Below are 22850 nucleotides of genomic sequence, written 5' to 3'. Positions count from 1 at the left end.
TTCCAGGATCTCCGCCAGACTATTGCGACGGTGGCTAAGATCACCACCATGTTCACGGAGAGGGTGCTTCTAGTTCCACAGTATGTGGTGTATGAGGAGATAAAGAAGTCCCGATATCATCTGATAGTTTGTGAGTCGATCCAACTGCAAGACGCTAGAGGATATGATCGCTCGAGCCAGGGAGAGGGAGATTGACTTAGAGATGAAGAGGAAGAGGAAGCCAGATGAGGTTCAAATATCAGGGGGTTTGGGCAAGAGGCACAAGGTATCGGATTCCAGATCGAGGGTTCATCAGGGCCATAGCCGTTGTGGCAAGTACGGTAGGATACACGAGGGTGCGTGCATGAGTGGTAGTGGTGGTGGTTCTGGCTGCTTCAAGTGCGGTCGAACCTGTCATTATAGTAGGGATTGTACTGCTACCACCACCTAGGGATCAGATCATATTTGATTTCATTGCAATCAACGGGGCCACAAGAAGTCCTAATGTCCAAGTTTGGTTGTAGTAGGACCAGTGTCAGTACCCGCTCCTACGACCTTGAGGATTACTAACGGCCTTCAGGGCCGGGCAGATGCGCCTGCGACGAAGAGTAGGGCTTTCCATCTGATAGCAGAGGAGGCACGTGCAGCTTCCTATGTTTTCATGGGTATGTATCTTCTCATTTTCTCTTTATTTATATTGAATTTTTACTTATGTTTATGTGTTTTATTTTAGGATAGTTCCTTGTGAATGGTATCTCTGCTATGGTATTGTTTGATTTGGGTGCTACCCAATCTTTTGTTTCGCTTACGCTTAGCAAGAGATTTGTTGGAGTTCCGGTGGAGTTGGATCGTCCTCTTGATGGGTATATTACTAATGACAGGACGGTTAAGGTTGCGATAGTTCATCGAGATTGTACTCTTTAATTTTTCAGCGAGTGGTATCCGGTTGATCTAGTTCCCATTCTTCTGAATGGGAACCAGGTCATCATGGGCATGGATTTGTTGAGCCTTATTGGGGTAGTGATTGATTGTGAGCATTAGCTAGTGCGGGTTCGGACCGCAAGTGGGGGATAGTTGGTGATTCAGGTGAGAGACTGCAACGTGGGCTGGTTATGTGTTCTATAAAGAGGGCCAGACGCTACCTTCATCAGGGTTGATTGGGTTTCGTTGCCTATATCATGGATACCTAGGATAAGGGTAAGGCGACTGTGGAGGATGTGCCAATCGTGTGATATTATCTGAATGTGTTCTCGAAGGATTTGCCAAGGATACCTCCTTAGAGGGAGGTGGAGTTCAAGATTGGTTTGGTTCCAGATACGACTATGATAGCCAAAGCACCATATTGGTTGGCTCCTCCTGAGATACAAGAGTTGTCTACATAGTTACATTAGCTTTTAGACAAGGGATTTATTAGGCCGAGCAGTGGTGCCCCGATTATGTTTATAAAGAAGAATGACGCGTCTTATTGTATGTGTATCGACTACCGAGAGTTGAATAAGGTAACTGTGAAGATCCGTTATTCTCTTCTGAGGATTGATGATCTTTTAGACCAGCTTCAGGGTGCATATTGGTTCTCCAAGATTGATTTATGATCAGGTGGTTATCATCATATGTGGGTCCAGGATAAGGATGTGCAGAAGACAGCTTTCCAAACCCAATATGGTCATTATGAGTTGGCGTTGATGTCGTCTGGGCTCACTAATGCTATCGTCGCGTTCAAGGATCTCATGAACTGCGTGTGCAGAACGATGCTGGATCGGTTTGTGATAGTCATTATTGATGATATCTTGTTCTATTCCAAGACTCAGGAGCAACACGAGGAGCAATTGAGGGAAGTATTGGAGACATTGAAGAGGGCGAGACTTTTTCCAAATTTCTCGAACTGTGAGTTTTGGTTGCATGAGGTCCAGTTTCTGGGGCACTTTGTTAACCACAAGGGTATTCTGGTCGATCTGGCCAAGGTTGAGGCTGTGATGTAGTGGGAGGTTCCGAGGTCTTCATCAGAGATTCATACTTTTCTTGGTCTGGCGGGCTACTAACGGAGATTCATCCAGGATTTCTCCAAGATCACTGTTCCATTGACTTGACTGACTAAGAAGTCAGTGAAATTTTGTTGGGGGCCTGAGCAGCAATCAACTTTTTATATGCTTCGATAGCGGTTGTGAGAGGTTCGGATACTGACCATGTTGGAGGGTGTTGATGATTTTGTGGTTTATTGTGATGCCTTAATCATGGGTTTGTTGGATTAGGTGTCTAAGCCCATAACTATAATTGGTATGTACTTGAATTGATAGTAGTAATGTCCTTTTGGGTCGTCTTTAAACCTGGCCATTGAATAGGATAACTATTGGAGAGAGAATAATGATTTATTAACTTATTACTTGGTTAATAAATTAATATGAAATGAAGATAAATGATTTATTAATGTATTATGGATATGATATATTAATTAGAAATCATATTGTTTTACTAATATTTAATCAGAAATTAATTCGGAATTAATTTTCAGATTAAAGGAATTAACTGAAACTGTAGGGACTAAAGGTGAAAATGTTAAAAAGTTAAGCATTGAGCATTCTATAACCTCCCTTAGAGATGGGGAATGAAATCTAGAGTGTCCTAGGGTTTCCTTGGTCTCTAAGGGTGCCTTGGAAGCCTTCGGGAGGAATTTAACAGATTGGGGTTATTTAAGATACACCTGCCTTATCCTAAACCTTCCTTATCACCTATATAAACCCCTATAGGGTTGGATTTCTTCCCATGCACTCCAAGAAAGGCTATGGGCCGAAATTCTACTCTACTTCTTTATCTCCATAGTAATCCTTAGTTGCTAGGTTTGTTTGTGAGCCAATGGAGGCACGACGCTTGTGGCGATTGCTACCAAAGTTCAAGATCTTCAAGGATTTGATTGTTATTACAACATAACAGTAAAGGTATGTATCCTAACCCTAATTATATGTTAATTTCGAAAATTACATGCACCTCCTAGTGTTTCTAGTTTTTGTGTTCTATGCTTGTATGTCTAATAGTGAAAACATAGATCCTCAAATTAGGGTTGCATGTACACCTAGGATTGTTTGCTTTGTATAAAACCCATCAGTGGTATCAGAGCTTTTGGTTGTTGTTTTCAATTAGATTGGATACAAGAATGCACTGAACTTGTTCAATCATTATTTCTTTCTATCTGACAGCATAAGGGCCTACCATGTCTTCCAAGTAGTCAAGCAGCTCACCCATATAGATCAATAAACTTTCACCAATCAAGGAGATTTGCTTTATGCAATCAATTGAGAACTCTTAGAACTCACATTCATAGTCAACTTTACTGGAATGGCACAGAAACAAGAATATGTCAACATGATAGGTTATAAACCTCAAGTCGTGTGCTAGTGATGATCAACTACGTTTATTCTTGATTTGTTCTTGAAACTTTTTTAAGATCATTAAGACTCCCACTGACCTCTTGACATATAAAATTCTCTTGTCAAGAAACATTGCTTGACAAACAAATATTCAAGAGTTAGTGCGGGTTCCTATCAAGACAAACCCATAACTCACGATTGGTCTTAGTTGGTCTTTGTCTTATCCAAGACATCACAACTTACCAATTCCAAACATGCAAAAGTAAGAAACGTTTCTACTCCAGATTTGATGAGTGTTATAAACCTTCTTAAGATGATGTCACTCAAGTCACAATCTTGGAGTATGACTCTAAGACTTGATTTTGGAACGCAATATGATTTACCTTTTGATTTAATCATTTCAACAATTGTCGATACCTCTTCTTAGCCATACTAGTGCACTAAGGTGTCCTTAGAGGATCAATTATGACAAGGTTTCATAATCACTATGTTAATCATAAAACCCGATAATTAAGTACTCTCCATTTTTTTAGATTGGAGAAACTTTTATATTTCTGCCTAATTGATTCTTCCTATTCATTTTGCTATACATTGAAACCTTTTCAATGATTCAGAATCACACTTAATCTTGTAAGCATAACCATATTTGCTAAACCTTTAGCAAATCATGACGAATACTCTTATCGTTCTTTATGGAGGAGTTGACCTAGTGCACAACAATGCGTACAAGATCCTTTATTCCTTCACTTGAATCACATACTTACGTGAACAAGGAATTAGTCTTAGTTTACCAAATATAGAGGTTCTCATTCATCATACGATACAAGTAGCATGATTCCAAGTTCCTGCCTAATTGAAACTTGGGTGATGAGAATCTACTAGGGTTGTGCATGCGTCGGTTTGGGTCGGTTTTCGACCCTAACCCAACCCAACCTGTAAATAATAGGTTTCTGGTTGGTTCGGTTTCTGGGGTTCGGCTATCGGTTTAGGCGGTTTCTCGGTTTCTTGGGTTCAACCCATACACTTACGGTTTCTAGGTTTAAACCCATGGGTTTTGGGTTTAAACCCATTTTCTAGAAATGGAGAAATATGTTAAATAATTCAAAAACACCTAATTGAAGTTAAATACTTAAAAAAACATGAGTTTTACAACCAAATTGTCTATTACAGCCAAACACACAATCAAACTAAAACACACAACCAAACTAAAACACAAAGTCCGAAATTGTCGATTAGACGCCAAGTGAGAAAATGAGTATTGAATTCGATTTACAGATTACGCCACATTTACGATTGTAATATTAAATATTGTGTTTTTTAATATGTACATGGTTCGGTTTTACGGGTTTAGTGGGTTAGTTTTACAGATTTAGTGGGTCTATTTCTATGTAAAAACCGAAACTGAACCCAATTTTTCGGTTTTTAAAAAATTTAAACCCTAACCGTCGGTTTTGCTTCAGTTTCGATTTTGTCAGTTTTAATCAGTTTATCGGTTTCTTGGTTTGGGGTTGCTCACCCTTGGAATTTACCTTATTTGTAAATTTCTAACACTACCACAAATAACATAACTAAGAATCACATCCATTTTCAAATATTGCTACAATATAAACACACAAACATCAATTTTAACAAAAGTCATTGCAAGGATATATAAATAAATAAGACAAAACAAAATTTATTTTATTTATAAAAGTGCGGAAAACTTGTCCTTACAATGCAATTACAAATGAAAACTATGTTACTAAACATTTCTAAGCAAACTATCCTAATTCTAAAGCAGCAACTCAAAAATCCGATCTTCGAACCATGCAATCGAAATCCATTTCTTCGTGATCACACTCAAGTCACTCTTCCTTTAAGCTTCCATTTTTTCTTTGATCCTACAAAACATCAAAATGCAATCTTATCACATCATGTATTAGGAATCTATAAATACGAACTTAATAGAGTTAGATAGTGGATTTACCTAAAGCAAAGTCATACATCTTGAGTCTCCCATCTTCGCGATCCTTCAGGTAGATACAGCAGCTTCACATCCAATGCCCCTTCTCTTGGCAGTAGAAACTAGAGATGGAAAAAAAACCCATACCCAACAGGTACCTGAAACCCTAACCCAAGTTGACCGGGGATGGGGACGGGGATGGGTATGACCCGAATATAAAAAGCGGGAATGGGGATGGGGATGGTTCTACATGTCGGGTACCCATACCCGTACCCGAAACCGGCCCCGATGGGTACCCGATATATATATATATATATATATATATATATATATATATAATGAGTTCGTGTACAAATGAGAGTAAGATGTGAAAATGGTAAGAACCAATAGGAAAGAAACATGTGTATTAGAGTAGTTGTTGTTTTTATATCACACGTAATTGTTTGTTTTTTATAAATTGTTTAATTAAAAGGTTATAAATGTAATTGTATTTTGTAGTTATTTTTTTTAATATAACCGTAAGTGAGAAGTTAGTAGACGGTTTTCAAATTGATGTAACCGTTTATGCGTAATTGTTTCAAGGTCTACGTTTATGTTGTTTCAAATTTTATTCAGAGGGTTTTCTTATAGGTTTATCTATATTAGATTATGTATTTCAACATTAATCAACATAATGTTTGCGTTTAAAGCTTTGTTATATGTGAAAGTGAACATGAATAGGCAAAGTTCGAATTTTAAACTCATGAAGAAATTTACAATTGCATCTCAACGAATGGTATCCAGGAAGAAGGATTATTTAAATGAGAATGTGGTTAAAGTTGATTGCATTGTTAATTCTCGTGATCATCCTATAGAAATAGAAGATGATGAAGTATCTGAAGGGAAAAAATTTATATATGATGAAGTTAAGAAGGAGAGTAAGTTATGATTTGTTGTTGATAATGTTTTTCAAATTAACTTACGTTATCAATTTTTTTCGGTTTGATTTTGTTATGCTTGCATGTGTAGATGATGAGAGTCCAATTGAGATTTATTCCAGTAATTCTAGGAATAAGACAATTGATATTTCATCTAGTGATTCTTGGAAGAAGAAAAAGCCAAGGAATAATGTTATTCAGTCTGATTATAGTTCGATGAAAAAGAGAAAACATGGTTTGTTTGGTCGATTAAATTCAAAATCATCTGATTCAGAAGGTTAGTTTTTATTATGTGGTTATTATTTAAGTTTATTATTAATGTAGATTATAGTTTTTTTTTTGTTGGAAATAATTTAGATTATGTAAGTGATTCTGATTATGAAGTTCGGAGCATTACAAGGAGCAGGAAGTTGGTTAACAGAAGTGATAGAAAAGTTAGTAAAAAAATTGTCTCCGAACATGGTAAACTTGAATATAATGTTTATTATTTATTGTGTTATTATTTATTGATTATGTTTTATTAATTTTTTTATATTATTTTACAACGTTTGTATGTTGATAATTTTGTTCTAGAGTTTTCTAGTGATTCTGATTTTGAGGATGGTTCCAGTAGTAGTGTGAAGAGGGTGGATAATATAGCTGATAAGAAAGTTAAAAAGAAAATGGAGTTGCATAGTGATAAAATAAAGTCATTGTATTCTCGTGTTTCTCTTCATTCTATATATGGTGTTGTGAAGTCTATGAATCATAAGCAAAAAGAATGTGTGAGGAATTTGGGATTTGGATCATTGATAGACATGAAGACTCAAAGTATTCTAGCAAAATTATGTTATTTTGTTGTTGATTCGTTTGATCCTTTAGAGATGGTTATTAAAACTGAGGTTTCTAATATTTTGGTTACAAGGGAAGATGTTAATAGGGTGTTAGGGCTGCCTATGGGGATTGATCAATTAAATAGTGTTGATTTAAGAGGTAATGAGGAATGGTATGAAATATGGAAAGATCAATTCAAGAAGTCGTTGTCTTTAATTACTCCAAATGATGTTGTGTACAAGATAATAGAACGATGTGAAGCAGATATGGTGTTTGTTGCAAACTTTATTATTCTTGTATGTACATGTTTTGGATAATGTAACAAACAAGGTGCATGCAATTTGAAGCTTCTACCGTATTTGTCTGAATCATATAAGTTAGATAAGTTTGAATGGTGTACGTATGTTTTAAATTGTGTAAAAGAGGAAAAGTTGATTTGGGGTAGAAGTGATATTAAGACCTTCTTCAATGGTCCAAGTGTCTTTCTAACGGTATGTAATTTAATGTTGTTTGAGTAAATATTTTTAAAATATTAGTAATATTTATATTTTGTTATTATATTTTGTTTTTTTTGTAGTTGCTATATGTTGATAGGATTTAATGTAGGCAAATGTCAATGGTTAGAAGATATCCAGTAATTAATAATTGGACTTTAGAGCAGTTGAAAGTGAGAGAAATGAATGAAATTTCTAATGGAGGTTTTGGAAGGCCATCTGCTACAGTGGAAAGTGTTGATGAAGTTTATAGAGGATCAATTTTAGTAAGTAATGTTATTTGTGTATTTCTGAAGATGAACTTGATTTATTTGTTTGTATGTTGTTGTTATGTTTAAAATTTAAGTTATATATATTAATTATAATTTGTTATGTTTTTTTATTGTTATCAGGAGTTTCATTCAGAAATGAAGTGGTGTTTAGTAGATATGTCTAAGAAAGTGGATAAAGCCTTTAAAACGCATGGAAATTTGAAAATAGTAGAGTTTTATGGAATGAAGCTGAAAGAGTTATGTTCTGCATATAAAGCTTTTCGTCATAGTAATTATAAATGTGAATATCCTTTTCAGTCATCTGGAAAAAGTAGTAGTTGTGATGATAAGTCTAATGAATTTCTAGATGTTGGGCAGTCTATTAACAATAGCGTTGGTGGTAATAAATATGGATCGGCAAATTCGTTTGAAAAATCTGGAAATATGGAAACTAAGTTGCATGTGGATTGCGAGGGTGGTCATAAGGAAAAGTGTGTAGTAGAGGGTATTCCTTCTTTCAATTTAGGAATTGATGATGATATGCATACTCCTCCAAAAGTGAGTCCAGGTGTTGTTGTTAATAAATATGGATCGGCAAATTTGATTGGGAAATATGGATTTATTGAAAATAAGTTGCCTCTGGATTGCGAGGATGGTCATAAGGAAAAGTGTGTAGTTGAGAGTATTCCTTCTTTTAATTTAGGAATCGAGGATGATATATATACTCCTCCAAAAGTTAATCCAGGTATTGATAGTTATGTGGACAATAATTCTGTTTCTGTTGGAATAAGTTCTGATTCAGTCAAAGGGAAGGAACCAAAGTCTTGCGATGAAAGTGAAAAAGTTAAAATTCTTGAGAAAGATATGATTTCATCGAGACCAAAGAGAAGTCAAACGTTACCTCCAGTGCTTAGGTCTCCATTTGTTGTACGAGCTGTTGAGATTGATAGTAATTTGACGAAGGAGGAGAATATCAAGTTTAATTGGCTATTCAGTTTATGTGGGAATCCAACGTAATGTGTTTGTGTATATGTATATATATTTTTATATATAAATAATATTTAAGTTAATGTTTTTATTTTTTTTATTTTAATAGGGATGATCTTTTTCATAGCATAAATGGTCAACGTGGTGAAAGATACATGTTTGAGAGCTTATATCCAGGAGAATTTCTTTTCTGGGACTATTGATTGTTTTGTTGAAGTGTTGAACTATGATGAGAGAGCTAGGAATTTGGACACTCCTTCATGTTTCTTCTTCAAGACAGCAGTATTGGTATGTATAGTAGTTGTTAGTATATTTTTATAATGTTTATTGAACTTTGGTTTTTTATTTAGGATCCTGCATACATGCATAGTGAAGCATGTAAATATGATGATGTGTACGAGAATTTTAAAGAAAATGTTTTTCATTGTTTGAGAGAGTCTAAGGAACGAAGAAATTTAAAAGGAATTGATTTGGTAAGTTCAATTTTTTTTTTTGAAATTTTATTCTATTTGTGTTTGTATCTTACTATGAAGTTGTTTATGTTTATTTAGGTGTTCTTTCCTGCATGTGCAAACAGTCACTATTTTGTGTTTGTTTTTGATTTTAAAAACCGCAAAGCTGTCATATTGGACAACATTTTGTATAGATCTTCTGAAAAATCATACCCACATCTAATTCAAAATCTGGTAAGTTTGTTTGTATTTTTTTGTTTAAATGTTTATATATATTAATGAGTTATGTATATATTTTTTATAAATTATATTGAATTTTTGTTTATATTTAAATGCAGAAATATATGTTTGGTAGATATCTTCAAGACATAAAACATTTTATGGCTTTTTCAGTTATGTATGAAATGGAATTTGTTGATCAATATATGACGTGGAAAACAAGAGGTAACAGTAATGATTGTGGGATTTTTTTGATGCGTCATATGGAAACTTATAAAGGTGGTCCTTTAGCTCATTGGAGATGTGGGTTTAAAATGGAAAGTGTTGAGCAGATTATGCAACATAGAAATCTTCGAAGAAGATATTCTATGAAAATTTTGTTGAGTGAAGTTAATTTAATGAAAAATGAAGTTGAGCAACTTCTTGTTGATTATCAAAAGATTTCTTCAAATGACAGGCGTGTAATGTATCATGAAGGCATTATCAATATAGCAGCTAGGTTAGCTGCTTTTGGTCCTTGATATATATTTGTTGAAGTAAAATTCAAGTCGTTATGTTTATGTAAAAGTATTAATAGTAATGGTTATGAATGAGTAAGTAGAACAATTTGTTATGAAGTTTTATAAATGTCTGTTTGTTTTTGGTTGTTATTTGTTTTGGTTTTATGTAATGTACTTCTACGAACATAAGTTTATAATAATATATGAATAGTGTGGCTAAGTTTTTTTGGTTTTGATTTTGATTGTATGTGTATAATCTTTTATAAAGTTAAGATATTTACAATCATATATAATATTAACATATATAAGTACATAATATCTATAATTTTTAAAACCATCATATCTAAAATTTTCAGAGTAAGATATAAACAATAATATATAATATAAACATTATATCAACCACCATACATAATATTTAAAAATATATTACAGTCCCCATTCCGGTCATACCAAAAGTTTGATCACATAAACATATTATAAAGATGTCCAAATATTAATAATAACACCATTTACTTAAACCCAAAAACCCAAAAACCCAAAAATTCCAAATTCCCAACTTTTCACCTTGCAGCTTCATCTACTTCCCCAGAAGATTCACTTGATACTTGGTGTAATCCAAAGCTTCAATGAGTTTGTCAACATTGATCCAAAAGTTGAATTTGTCAAAAAGCATGATCCTAGCCTCCCAAACAGTAATTTTTGGATTTGATGCAACTGATGAATAGAGTTTTGTGCACAGATAACTGTTTGTTGCAAACTTTAAAGTATTTGGGAAGAAGTTTGTAACAGTGGTTTGATTATGCTCCAAATAGAACACAAAAAAAACCTTCCGTTTTAACTTTTTTGACAAAGTTAATGAAATCATTCCAATAAGCAAGCTTGTTTAGACCAACGTCTAAGGGAGCAAAGGAGACTAAAGAGTATGCATATGTTTTCTCAACATCATAACCAAAAGAAGTTAAGATGCTTTGAAATACCTTTGGGGAGAAAGTTTCAACCTCGATGAAGTCTATATAGTCAATCTTGCCTCCATCGTAATCGCGATTTGGGTAGTATTCGAAATTTCCTCCATGATGTAGCATCATCGTGAAGTACTTTTTGTTGTCCCACCCTGAATGAATATTGAAAAGAATATTATATAAGTATTAATAGTATACGATTGTAACAATAAAGAACATACCATATGTGTCGTAAAGATCAAGATAATCCGAGGTGTTTCGAACTACCCAAAGGGATGATTCAGAAGCCATCAATGTATGTGTTTTCTTCCTTAAGTTTATGTTTATGTTTAATAGGAATATATAGCGGTAACAATCGGAGTAAGTAGAGGAGTAATTAATTTTCTGCCGTCATTTGCTTCAAAAAGTTGTATAGCTATTTTGGCGGTTGTAGGTTTAGCTAATGATGTTATCTATACATTGAAGATGATAATACTTATCTTTTTATGAAAGTAATTTTTTTTTTTTGTATTTTATAAAAGTAATCGGTATATATTACCTATTTTTAATAAGTTGATATATAGAAAATAATTTTTTTTGTATGTTATAATGTGATAATAGTGTTGTTATTGATTATAGTTTGTACATATTTTTTATGTTAATTTTTTTTTAAATATAAATTATAAAGTTATTAGTAAATGAAAAGGTTTTTATGTGAAAGAAATGTATGTATTTATTGTAATTTTGGTGTTTTGACTTCTCTATTTATGAATAGATTCTAGTAATAAATGAAAGATTTTTGAAATCATTTAAGTAATAAATTTCGAAAAAAGTATCATAATTTCAAATAGTTTATTACTTTAACAATTCAAAATTGGGTTATCAAAAAGGATATGATAAGAGTTTCATAATTAACAAATGAGACAAAGATAACTTGCACATCTGTATAGTTATCTATAAGTCATTAAGCTCATTGATTTCCAAAAGTCACCAACAACCGTTACGTACTAACCTAAAGACATGTATGTCAAAATAATATATTACCTATTTTTATAAATTTGATATATAGCAAATATTTTTTTTATATGTTATAATGTGATTACAGTATTGTTATTATATATAGTTTTTACATTTTTTTTTCTTTAAATTTTTTTTAAATGTAAATTATGAAGTTAGTATTAGATGAAAAGGTTTTTATGTGATAGAATGGTTTGTAGTTGTTGTAAATAAGTTGATATGACGTCTCCATTTATGAATAGATGATAAGGTTTGTATGTGAAAGGGTTGTATGTATATATTGTATAATATATAAAGTCTATATTAGATGAAAAGGTTTGTGTGTGAAAGGGTTGTATGTATTTATTGTATTTAAGTGATTTGACTTCTATATTTATTAATTTTTTTTTTCTAATTGTAAATTTTGAAGAGATTTAAGCAATAAATGGAACTTTTTATTAGGTAATATAGTATTATATATTTTTAAAGATTAGTTGCGTATATAAACATGTGTAATATGTAATATTATATTTTTCAATCTCATTAGAGTTAATATTTTTGATTGTACATTTGTATTTATTGTAAATAACTTGATTTGACGTCTCCATTTATGAAAAGATTTAACTAATAAATGAAAGATTTTATTAGGTTATGTAGTATTATACATTGTTGAAGATTTGTTGCGTGTATGTACATGTGTATAATATAAAGTCTCTATTAGATGAAAAGGTTTGTATGTGAAAGACATGGTCAAAAGAGTTAATTTTTTTAATTGTACATTTGTCAAATGACATGGTCAAAAGAGTTGGAGAGAAGATGTTGAAGGAAAAAGAATAGGTACGTAATTCAAAATTCAAATTGTTTAATGCGATTAATAGTAATAGTTTTAATACAGAGAAGCTTAATAACAAACAAATTTAAAATTCATATATAAGTTACTGATGTTTTTTGAAAGGCCTAAGCACATTTGAAGGATTTATTGGGCAATTTCTTATATCATGGTTGACGAATTGGTTGCATCCTTTGCTTTTGCGTTTTGGTTTAAGTGCTTTTGCTATTGCTTTTTCTGCAACACTTTTGATTCGACTCCTCTTTCCACTTCCTTTTGTTTTTATCTCACTTGGTACTTTGATTTTCACATCACTTGAAATTGGAACTCCAATGATATTTTCAATCACATCTTTTATGGGAATTGAACTTGATCTTGTAGAAACATCTTTTCCACAAGTTTCACTTAATTGTTGAAGAGAGTTCACCAATTCTTGTAGTTTTTCTTTATCATGAATAACCGATTCAACGCATTTTTCAAAAAAAGAAGTTGCATCCTGCAAGAGATTTGAAATTTCTGTACTGCACACTCTCCATTTTTTGTTTATCTTTTGAAAACCAATATCCACTATGTTCTTTCTCCATCTATCCAGAATGTATTTTTCAGGTATCATGGCAATGTCATAATCTATAAGAATTCTGAAAGCATGACTGCAAAGGATTCCAAAAAATGTGAAATGCAAACATTCACATTCAATTGTTTCATCTTTTGCATCAAAAGAAACCTAAGAAGTAATAATAAATTTTTTTAAAAAAATATATTTATAAATTATAAATAATGTTAAATTAAAATAATAATGAAGTAGCATAATTGAATACCTTAAATTCTGGTCGCTTGCCTGATTTTAGTTCTTTGTAGACAAATGTGCATTGTTGAAGACCATCAATCAAAACCGAATTTTTTTGAAAACACTGATAGAATGCCTTTTTTATTTGTTTTTGCACTTTTATGAATGCTTCTCGAGTGTATACCAATGATGCATGCTTTTCTATTTTCAAATTTTCATTTGGAAATAGTAGTTGTGGCAAAGTATCTCTTGATGCAATGTCTAATCTTTTTTGTTCATGACGCTGCTTTGAAAGTGCAGTGTCAAAGTTGAACATAAAATTAACAAGTAAGTTTGTTGGACTTGAGAAAACATTGAAAAAGGAATTAGAACTTTCAGATCGAGATGTAGTCTTCATAAGTCCACACATTGGTATATCTCTGAAATAGGATGGAATCCATTTATCTCTCTTGTTGAACATATCAGCCAACCATTTATTTTCCTTCAAATGAAACTCATTCAACATCAAATCCCATTTGTTCTCAAATTCTTTTGGTTTAATATTCATATTCCAAACTAGTTGATTTATTCGTTTCTTGAAATCTGTATTTGAAACTAAGTCAGCTTCAATCTGTCATGTTAAATTTGGTTTTATTAGTATATTTTCATAAGCTATATGTAATTGTTTAAATTAAATTTTTTGTTACCTTTGATGGCATTTTTGACATTTATGTGCCACATACATAATCTGTGAGTACATCCTTCAAACACCTTTGCTATTGAACAAGATAATGTTGCATCCATGTCTGATAGAATCATTGTTGGTTTCTTCATATGTGATGACAAAAAAGCTTCTGACAACCAAGAGTATGATTCAATTGTTTCATCTGATATTAGTCCTGCTCCAACGTTGATTGTTTTGTCATGATTGTTTATTGCAGTGAAAGGAACAAATATCATATTGTACCTGAAAGTATTTGTAAAATTTATCCCTTATTATGTAATATTATGTAATGAATATAAATTTTACCTGTTTGTTCTATAAGTAGCATCCATTGATATAAAATCAGAAAACTTATTGTAGTTTTCTCTTCCTGTTTCATCAACCCAAAACATAGCATTTAGCACATCATCATCCAACTTATATTGAAAATTGAAATTTTGATAATTATCTCTGCGAATTATCAACTGGTCTACAACACATTGAGCACCATTTGGTCCAACAATATTTGTATAATCTCTCCAAAAGTTTTTGAAATCATTCTTTGTTGCTGGCAAATTATCATATCCTCCCTTTAATGATGCTCTTAATTTGTGTGCTTTTGTGGCACCAATGTTGATAGTTGAAGCTTTAACAATTAGTTCTTGATCAAAAATACTAAGACGATGATTTGGAGAGCAGATGTTTTCTTCATTAAATTCAGTAAGTGGATGGTTATGAGTGTCTTCAAAAGCATATACAGTGATTATATTTGTTGCAGCATTTCTGTCAAAACCAATCATTGCCATACATCCTGTGACCTTAGAATATGATTTTCTTTCCTGTTTTTTCAGTCGTTAGGATGTAAGAGTATCAATGGTTTTTTTTTTTGGATTTCCATATCTGTTGCATCTTACTTGTTTTTTCCTTAGACTTAGATCCCCGTATTTGGTTGTTGTTCCTAATCTAATTCCAAAACCAGCAATTTTTGCATAATTCCTGTACATTTCAATTCCTTCATTTAAACTTGACACAATTTGTCCTTTTTTAGGAATGAGATTTTCAGCAACATGTGGAATGTACACATCATCTTGAGTTATGTAAGATGTTCCTATCAAATATTTAAAAAGCTCAATATTTAAATATATTAAATATGTTCATAATTATGTATTTAATATAAATTAGGTAAACATGCCTTTATCCTTTTCTTTTGCTGCTGCACTTGTAGTTCCTTTTGAAAGTTGAACTTCAGAGTCAGTTTGTTTATTTTAAAATTATTAGTAATTGTTCTATAGAATTTAGTAATCTATCTTAAATTTAATTATTGAATAACATCAGAAATATTCATGTTAATATTTATTAAACTTGCCTTTACCACCATTGTTGATTGTTGATTCTGAAGGTTCAATAGTTAAAACATTGAATGAGTCTTCCGATTCATTACTTCCTGTCCAATATCCAGAAAGATTATTGAAATTAGTATTTATATGTAAATATTTAGTACATGAAATCTAATTAATCATACGATTAACTTTTTTTTTCTTTGGATCCTAAACATCAGTTTGAAGGTTAAAATTACCTTTCAGTATAATTGTAAAAATATATGTAATGAGTGTGTATCATAGTATTGTAATGTTAGGTATTTATAATTTTTTAATATTAGAATCGAAAATATAGTAATTATACAGAATGAAAACTTGCCTTTATCAACATCATCTAACGTTGATATTGAATTTCCAATAGTTAAATTTTGGGAAGATTCCTTTGCTTTATCAATTAAGTAAGTAGAACAAATATCTTCATATTCTTTACTAGACATCTCTTCAGTTTGATATTGTAACTTATAAATCAATCAAAGATTTTAATGGAGATGTTTTTGTCGATCATAAACATACGGAAGAAGTTAGTTTCATATTAATATGTCAGTTTTGGGTTGCGGTTATTTATATGAAGAACGATTTCAATCACTATTTTATGTTAATTACTATCTTACCCTTTATTATTATATTTAAGTAATAAATTGAAGAAAACATGAATAATGATGTGGCAATATACGATTAGTTCTTTCATTTTCACATATAGTTTGCATTTTTGCATGAGCCTTCCCTTATATATATATAGTATTAATTATGTTTTTATTTTGACAAAATTTCACGATTGGTCCCTGTGGTTTACACAATATCGCACTTTGAGGACTTTCTAGCAAAAAGTCACGCGAATGGTCCTTAAGGTTTCATTTAATTGCGCGATTGGTCCTTGACCCTAACCCCGTCATTTTTGAGCCGTTAGTGAAGGGGTAAATTTGTCTTTTCATCTTGCAGTCACTCTAATAATCGATCATTATGCACATATACGCATGAACTCTGTAATTAAGTACAAAGATCATCTTCCTCAGCTACCCATTACCCTTTCGCATTCATCTTCGTCTTCTCCAACAGAACACAAGGCAGGGGATCATCTGTCGATTGAAAACGATAATGGTGTTAACGTTATGGTCACTTCGTTCCAAACACACTAAAGCATCAAATTATGATTTGGAAAGGATATACCGTAAGTGACTTACTAAAGTGATCTTTGATTTTCTCGATTTGATATTATGCCCAAATTGTTGAATTTTTTTTTGTTATTCTTTATTTCAGAGGGAATAAGCAACTATTTCACTCTGAAAATCCATCATGGTGGGATATTCACGAAAAGCCCTGGGAGAAGGTACGTAGATGGAACAATAGACTATGTTGACTTCGTAGATATTGACGTTTTCTCTGTGCATGAGTTGGATACAATGGTTCGAGAAATAGGGTACGTAGAAGGGCAAACTTTGTATTATCATTTTCTTATTCCAGAAGTAGAGTTGGACATTGGTCTGTTACCTCTAGGAAATGATGGGGATGTGCATGTATTGTCAAATTATGTGGAAAAAAATAACCTTTTAAGTATCTACATAGAGCATGGGCATACAAGGGTTAACAGTTATTTTTTGTCCCCCACCAAGGTTATTATTGAGGAGTTGGTTACTGATGTATCCCCTGAACTAGATAGGAACCAAAAGAAGGGAAAAGTTGTTGGGTCTTCTAGGAAAAAATTAGAATACTCCCAGTCCATTGTGCCATATGGAACATTTGATGGACCTTCACAAGTGATACAGGATAGTGAGCCAGTTATGGATGATGAGCCAGTTATGACTGATGAGCCAGTTTTGAATGATGAACCAGTTATGAATGATGAACCAGATTTGAATGATGAACCAGTTATGAATGATGTACCTGTTATGAATGATGTGCCAATCATAGATGACCAATATGATGAGCCAGTTATGAATAATGATCCAGTTGTAGATGATGAATATGATTGTGAGGATAGTGCAGATGAAAGTGATTTTGATAGTCAGCATGATGCAAAAAAAATAGTGTTTGATGAGGAACCTTTGATAGATGATGTGGAGGTGAACATGATCAACTTCTGTAGTGTACTTGATGAAGACATTGACTTGGGCCAGCTTGATCCGACAAACAATAATACTAAGGAACATGAAGACATTGAAGATGAACGTTTAGAAGTCTTAGACAATGATGTATTTGAGTCATTTGCTAGTGAAAAAGAGCCTAGGAAGAAATTGTTAAGGTCCATTCTAAAACCAGTTGCTTGTTCATCTGGTGAGGTTCACACTAAAGCTTTTAAGATTGGTCAGACGTTCAAGGAAAAGGAAAAAATAAGAGAAGTTATTGCCAACTACTCTGTAAAAGAAAGGAGGGATCTACATTATGTAAAGAATGACAAGACAAGAGTTAGGGTAAAGTGTTGGGGTATTGTTCCTGAATTGACTGGTGACAATAATAAAGATAGGGGCAATTTAGTACTTTCCAAGAAAACAACTTGTCCATGGGTTCTTTTTATATCTAGGGCAGATGAGAAACAACTTTGGACTGTCAAAACATACGAAGATTCTCATTCTTGTTTGCAAACAAGGACAGTGGGGGCTTGTTCATCTAAGTTTCTAGCTAACAATTATGTATTTAATATAAATTAGGTAAACATGCCTTTATCCTTTTCTTTTGCTGCTGCACTTGTAGTTCCTTTTGAAAGTTGAACTTCAGAGTCAGTTTGTTTATTTTAAAATTATTAGTAATTGTTCTATAAAATTTAGTAATCTATCTTAAATTTAATTATTGAATAACATCATAAATATTCATGTTAATATTTATTAAACTTGCCTTTATCATCATTGTTGATTGTTGATTCTGAAGGTTCAATAGTTAAAACATTGAATGAGTCTTCCGATTCATTACTTCCTGTCCAATATCCAGAAATATTATTGAAATTAGTATTTATATGTAAATATTTAGTACATGAAATCTAATTAATCATACGATTAACTTTTTTTTTCTTCGGATCCTAAACATCAGTTTGAAGGTTGAAATTACCTTTCAGTATAATTGTAAAAATATATGTAATGAGTGTGTATCATAGTATTGTAATGTTAGGTATTTATAATTTTTTAATATTAGAATCGAAAATATAGTAATTATACAGAATGAAAACTTGCCCTTATCAACATCATCTAACGTTGATATTGAATTTCCAATAGTTACATTTTGGGAAGATTCCTTTGCTTTATCAATTAAGTAAGTAGAACAAATATCTTCATATTCTTTACTAGACATCTCTTCAGTTTGATATTGTAACTTATAAATCAATCAAAGAGTTTAATGGAGATGTTTTTGTCGATCATAAACATACGGAAGAAGTTAGTTTCATATTAATATGTCAGTTTTGGGTTGCGGTTATTTATATGAAGAATGATTTCAATCACTATTTTATGTTAATTACTATCTTACCCTTTATTATTAAATTTAAGTAATAAATTGAAGAAAACATGAATAATGATGTGGCAATATACGATTGGTTCTTTCATTTTCACATATAGTTTGCATTTTTGCATGAGCCTTCCCCTATATATATATATATATATATATATATATATATATATATATATATATATATATATATATATATATATATATATATTAATTATGTTTTTATTTTTAATAATGCATAAGAAAATGTTCAGTAGACAAAATAAGGTTTTCTAACAATGAAACGTATGGTTTTGGGAACAATTTTAATGTCTTTTTTTTTGCAAAGAATGATTTAATTTGTAACCTTGAATGTTATTGATCGTGTTTGAACACATTCAGTGATTATAGTGTTTTGTATTAGTTCTGTTAGTTTTTGTTTTGTTAGTTAATATATAATTATGAGTTATTTTTCATAAAAGTTCAAAACTTTGTAACGGGGAAAAATCCCCGATTACCCATTAGGGATGGGGATGGGGATAAATTCCTAATTCCCGATGGGGATGGGTATGGGGATGCAGAACATGAAACCCGGTATACCAGTACCCATTGTCATCCCTAGTAGAAACGAATGGACTCTTTTGGAACAACACATGAGACAATCTCTAATTCAGCTTTTCTCTTTACCATCCAGTCAAACGGTTTGACTATGGCCAATCCCTTTCCATTGGGAAGAGAAGACTCTTCTGGACTTCCAATGTTGCCATTTTCAATGTCCATGGAAGTTTGGGAGGTTGATCTACTACTAAAATATTCTTTACCCGTACGCCAAATCATTGCTGATTCAGCAACAATAAGCAAATATGTAAGATCAATGAGGGACACGTTGTGGTAAATCATATAGTAATCTTTAACGAACTCAACATATGATTCAGGAAGTGATTGAAGAACCAAGTCAATAGCTAACTTCCTTGAGACAGCGACACCCAACATCCCTAACTTGTCAATATGCAACCTCATATCCAAGACGTGAGCACATATAGACTTTCCTTCTTCGTGTTTGCTTGCCAATAGGGCTTGAGTGACCTAGAGCTTTTCAAGTATTCGAACACGTGGGTCAGGGAGAATTATTGGAGGAGGTGTAGCAAGTGAAGAACGATTTTTGTTTCCATGATCCAATCGTGAAACATCATCTTCATGTGGAAAGCTTTTTCCCAAGGATTCGGGAAGACCAAAGTTAGATTTTGACATCTACAAAACAGGAGACATTCAAGTTAGTTGATTTAATCCTTACTATAACACCCAAATGAAATATTAAGGCTAGGACCCAACACAATATTCTACAACTCGGAAGAGGGATGCCGTAATCAAATTGCAGAATATTTGAAGGTAGGTAAATGACGATTTACCAATTTCCAAAATTAGGTTTTAAATGAATTAAAACTCCTAGATATTTTGAGATTCATTGAACTTTTCAATGGCATGTTTAATCTCGATTATGCTCTTTATGTTTGTGACTGAGATGTCGAGGATCACAAACAAGGTGTAAATAATCATGCAATTTAGCTTGGTACTCTCGAAGACGTATATCACCTAATTAATGTGTACCGGTTAACCACACACGCTCCATTGATCTATGATAATCTACGAGCTACCCATTGCCATCCTTTATTGGTCCCATATTAGTGTGCCTGCTAACCACACACGCTCCACTAACGACCAAAAAGGTGCAATGTGCAATTTCATGGATTAGCACCAAATTCACAATTTTTCCTAAAGTAACTAAGATTTGGTAATTTTGTAAAAGCATTTAGTTACTTTATATTGTTCATTATACTTATTAATGTCCTATCCTACCGGTTCGGCTAACAACCCTCCACTAGTCAAGGAAGCGTTGGGTGAGAGTGGACACCCATTCAATCGCCATTGTATAGGCAATTTACTTTTACCCCCCTTATAGACCAACTTCGTGAATGAGGCCTACTAACGGTAAGACTGACTCTTCTTATACATACATACATATATATATATATATATATATATATATATATATATATATATATATGTATATATATATATAAGTATTAAACTTTTAATATTATAATAGTATAAGGGTGTATTTTAAATATTTCAAAATACTGGGGTTTTTAATCAAATTTAAAATTTTCGAAAAATTAATACCTTTTAATTTTAAAATCTTAAATATTAAAACTATGATTTAATAATTATCCAAAATTAAACAATTAGTTTAAATTATTAAATCTTAAAGGATTATCCATTAAATTAAATAATTAATTTAACCTAATCCCTTTATCCCCTAGATTTCGAAAATTTGGGAAGGGATATTTCAAAATCTTTAATTATCCATTTAACATTTAATAAGATAATTACCAAATACAACACTATACTAATCCCTAAAATTTTGAAATTTAATATTTGGGAGGAAGGTTTTTTCGAAAACCCTAGGGTTTTCCAACCCTAAATTGAAAATATGGGGCCAAAGGAAAAGGGTTCAAGAAACCCTAACAAATTTCGAAAATCCAAGCCCTAGGGTTCAAGAAACCCTAACAAATTTCTCTCCTTCATGAAAATGATTATGAGGAAACGATTTCACTAGGAAGATTTTAAGGAGATAGCGATTGTTGAAATTGCATTCTCAAATCCGATCATGATTACATCATCCCTCTTCATGGTTCGAATTGTGAGATTTGGCAATTAGTCTGAACATTTGGAACTTATTGATATAAGTTCTGAAATAGTTTAAACACACATATGAGACTTCTAATAAAAGGTGTACAAGCTTAGATAAAGTCTTATCGAAGCATCATGTATCAGAAATTTGAACTTTGGTAAGAATGTCAATCAGCATTGATTTCTAGAAGTCTAACTGTTTTATGAGTACATGTCAAAGCTAGTGGGAGCATAAGTGTTCTTTAGGTAAATATATAATTATCATGTTAGTGAGAGCATGATTATTATGTTGCAAGTTAGAAATATTAATTATAGAAAACAAAAGTTTCAAGTCGTAAAGTTGCAGGCGTTGAAAAGTTGTTTTTGCTATAATTAAGGGAGAGAAACTTGTACTTCATTTCAAAATCTAAAAGCTTAGATCAAGAAATTTTAATCAAATTTAGTCAAAGGACATATATGAATGTTATGTTGAAAAGGTTCAACATAAGGGAATTCTATATAAGAATATTGTAGCAGGAGACTGGTAAAGTATCATGTCTTTATGTAAGATATTATGTATCGTATCCCATACGCTTCGGGTATAGGATCGACTGCATATTCTATAATATTCGACCGTTCTATCTATTCCAAATGCCTAGGGCATTAAGAGGGCAAAGGGAATCAGAACTAGATATGAATAAAGTAATTTAAACAACTGTCCAGGACGATCTTGTTGGAATAGTGTCTAAGGCTGCAACTATATTAGGCAAGTACTTGACCCGGTTGTGCATGGTCCTTTTGGGTTGCCTTCACCAAAGCAACTTGATTGGAGAAATAAATAGAGAAAGATGTTATTATGATTTATTAATATGTTATAAGAATAATATATTAAAGGAGAAATCATATTTGTTTAATTAATATTGGTCAATAATTAATTAGGAATTAATTTTTGTGATCAAGTGTAATTAATTAAACTAGAGGGGCTGGATTGTAATTATGTGATAGTTGCAAAATAGGGCAATGGTTATCCTTGTTAAAGGATGGACGAATTCAAGGATAAGGATATCCTTAAAATCGTCCAAGGTCCAAGAGATAAGGGTTTTCAAGGCTTATCTTGTGGTTGCTTGGTGGGCAAGTAACTAGATAAGGATAAGGACTGAAACACTAATCCCAACCCTATATAAAGACCCCTAAGGCCTTAGGATTTCGTCCACTTGATCCCTAGAGAATCTAAGGACGATT

General features: G+C 32.2%; 1 protein-coding gene across 1 annotated transcript; it reads right to left on the bottom strand.

Moving 5' to 3' along the window:
• Positions 1–12785: 12785 nt before the first annotated feature.
• LOC145007156 (protein FAR1-RELATED SEQUENCE 9-like) lies at positions 12786–15964 on the bottom strand. The gene is made up of 8 exons (XM_078966139.1): positions 15847–15964; positions 15515–15592; positions 15341–15391; positions 15063–15256; positions 14476–14987; positions 14217–14412; positions 13498–14076; positions 12786–13403 (listed from the first exon to the last, which is right to left on the bottom strand). The coding sequence occupies exons 1-8, from the start codon at positions 15962–15964 to the stop codon at positions 12786–12788; spliced, it is 2346 nt and encodes a 781-aa protein (XP_078822265.1).
• Positions 15965–22850: the final 6886 nt, after the last annotated feature.

Source organism: Lactuca saligna, chromosome 7, assembly GCF_052625555.1.
Source record: "Lactuca saligna cultivar CGN05327 chromosome 7, ASM5262555v1, whole genome shotgun sequence".
NCBI classification, from domain to species: domain Eukaryota; kingdom Viridiplantae; phylum Streptophyta; class Magnoliopsida; order Asterales; family Asteraceae; genus Lactuca; species Lactuca saligna.
Note: the sequence above shows the minus strand (reverse complement) of the source record. Positions and strands in the feature narration are given on the sequence as shown.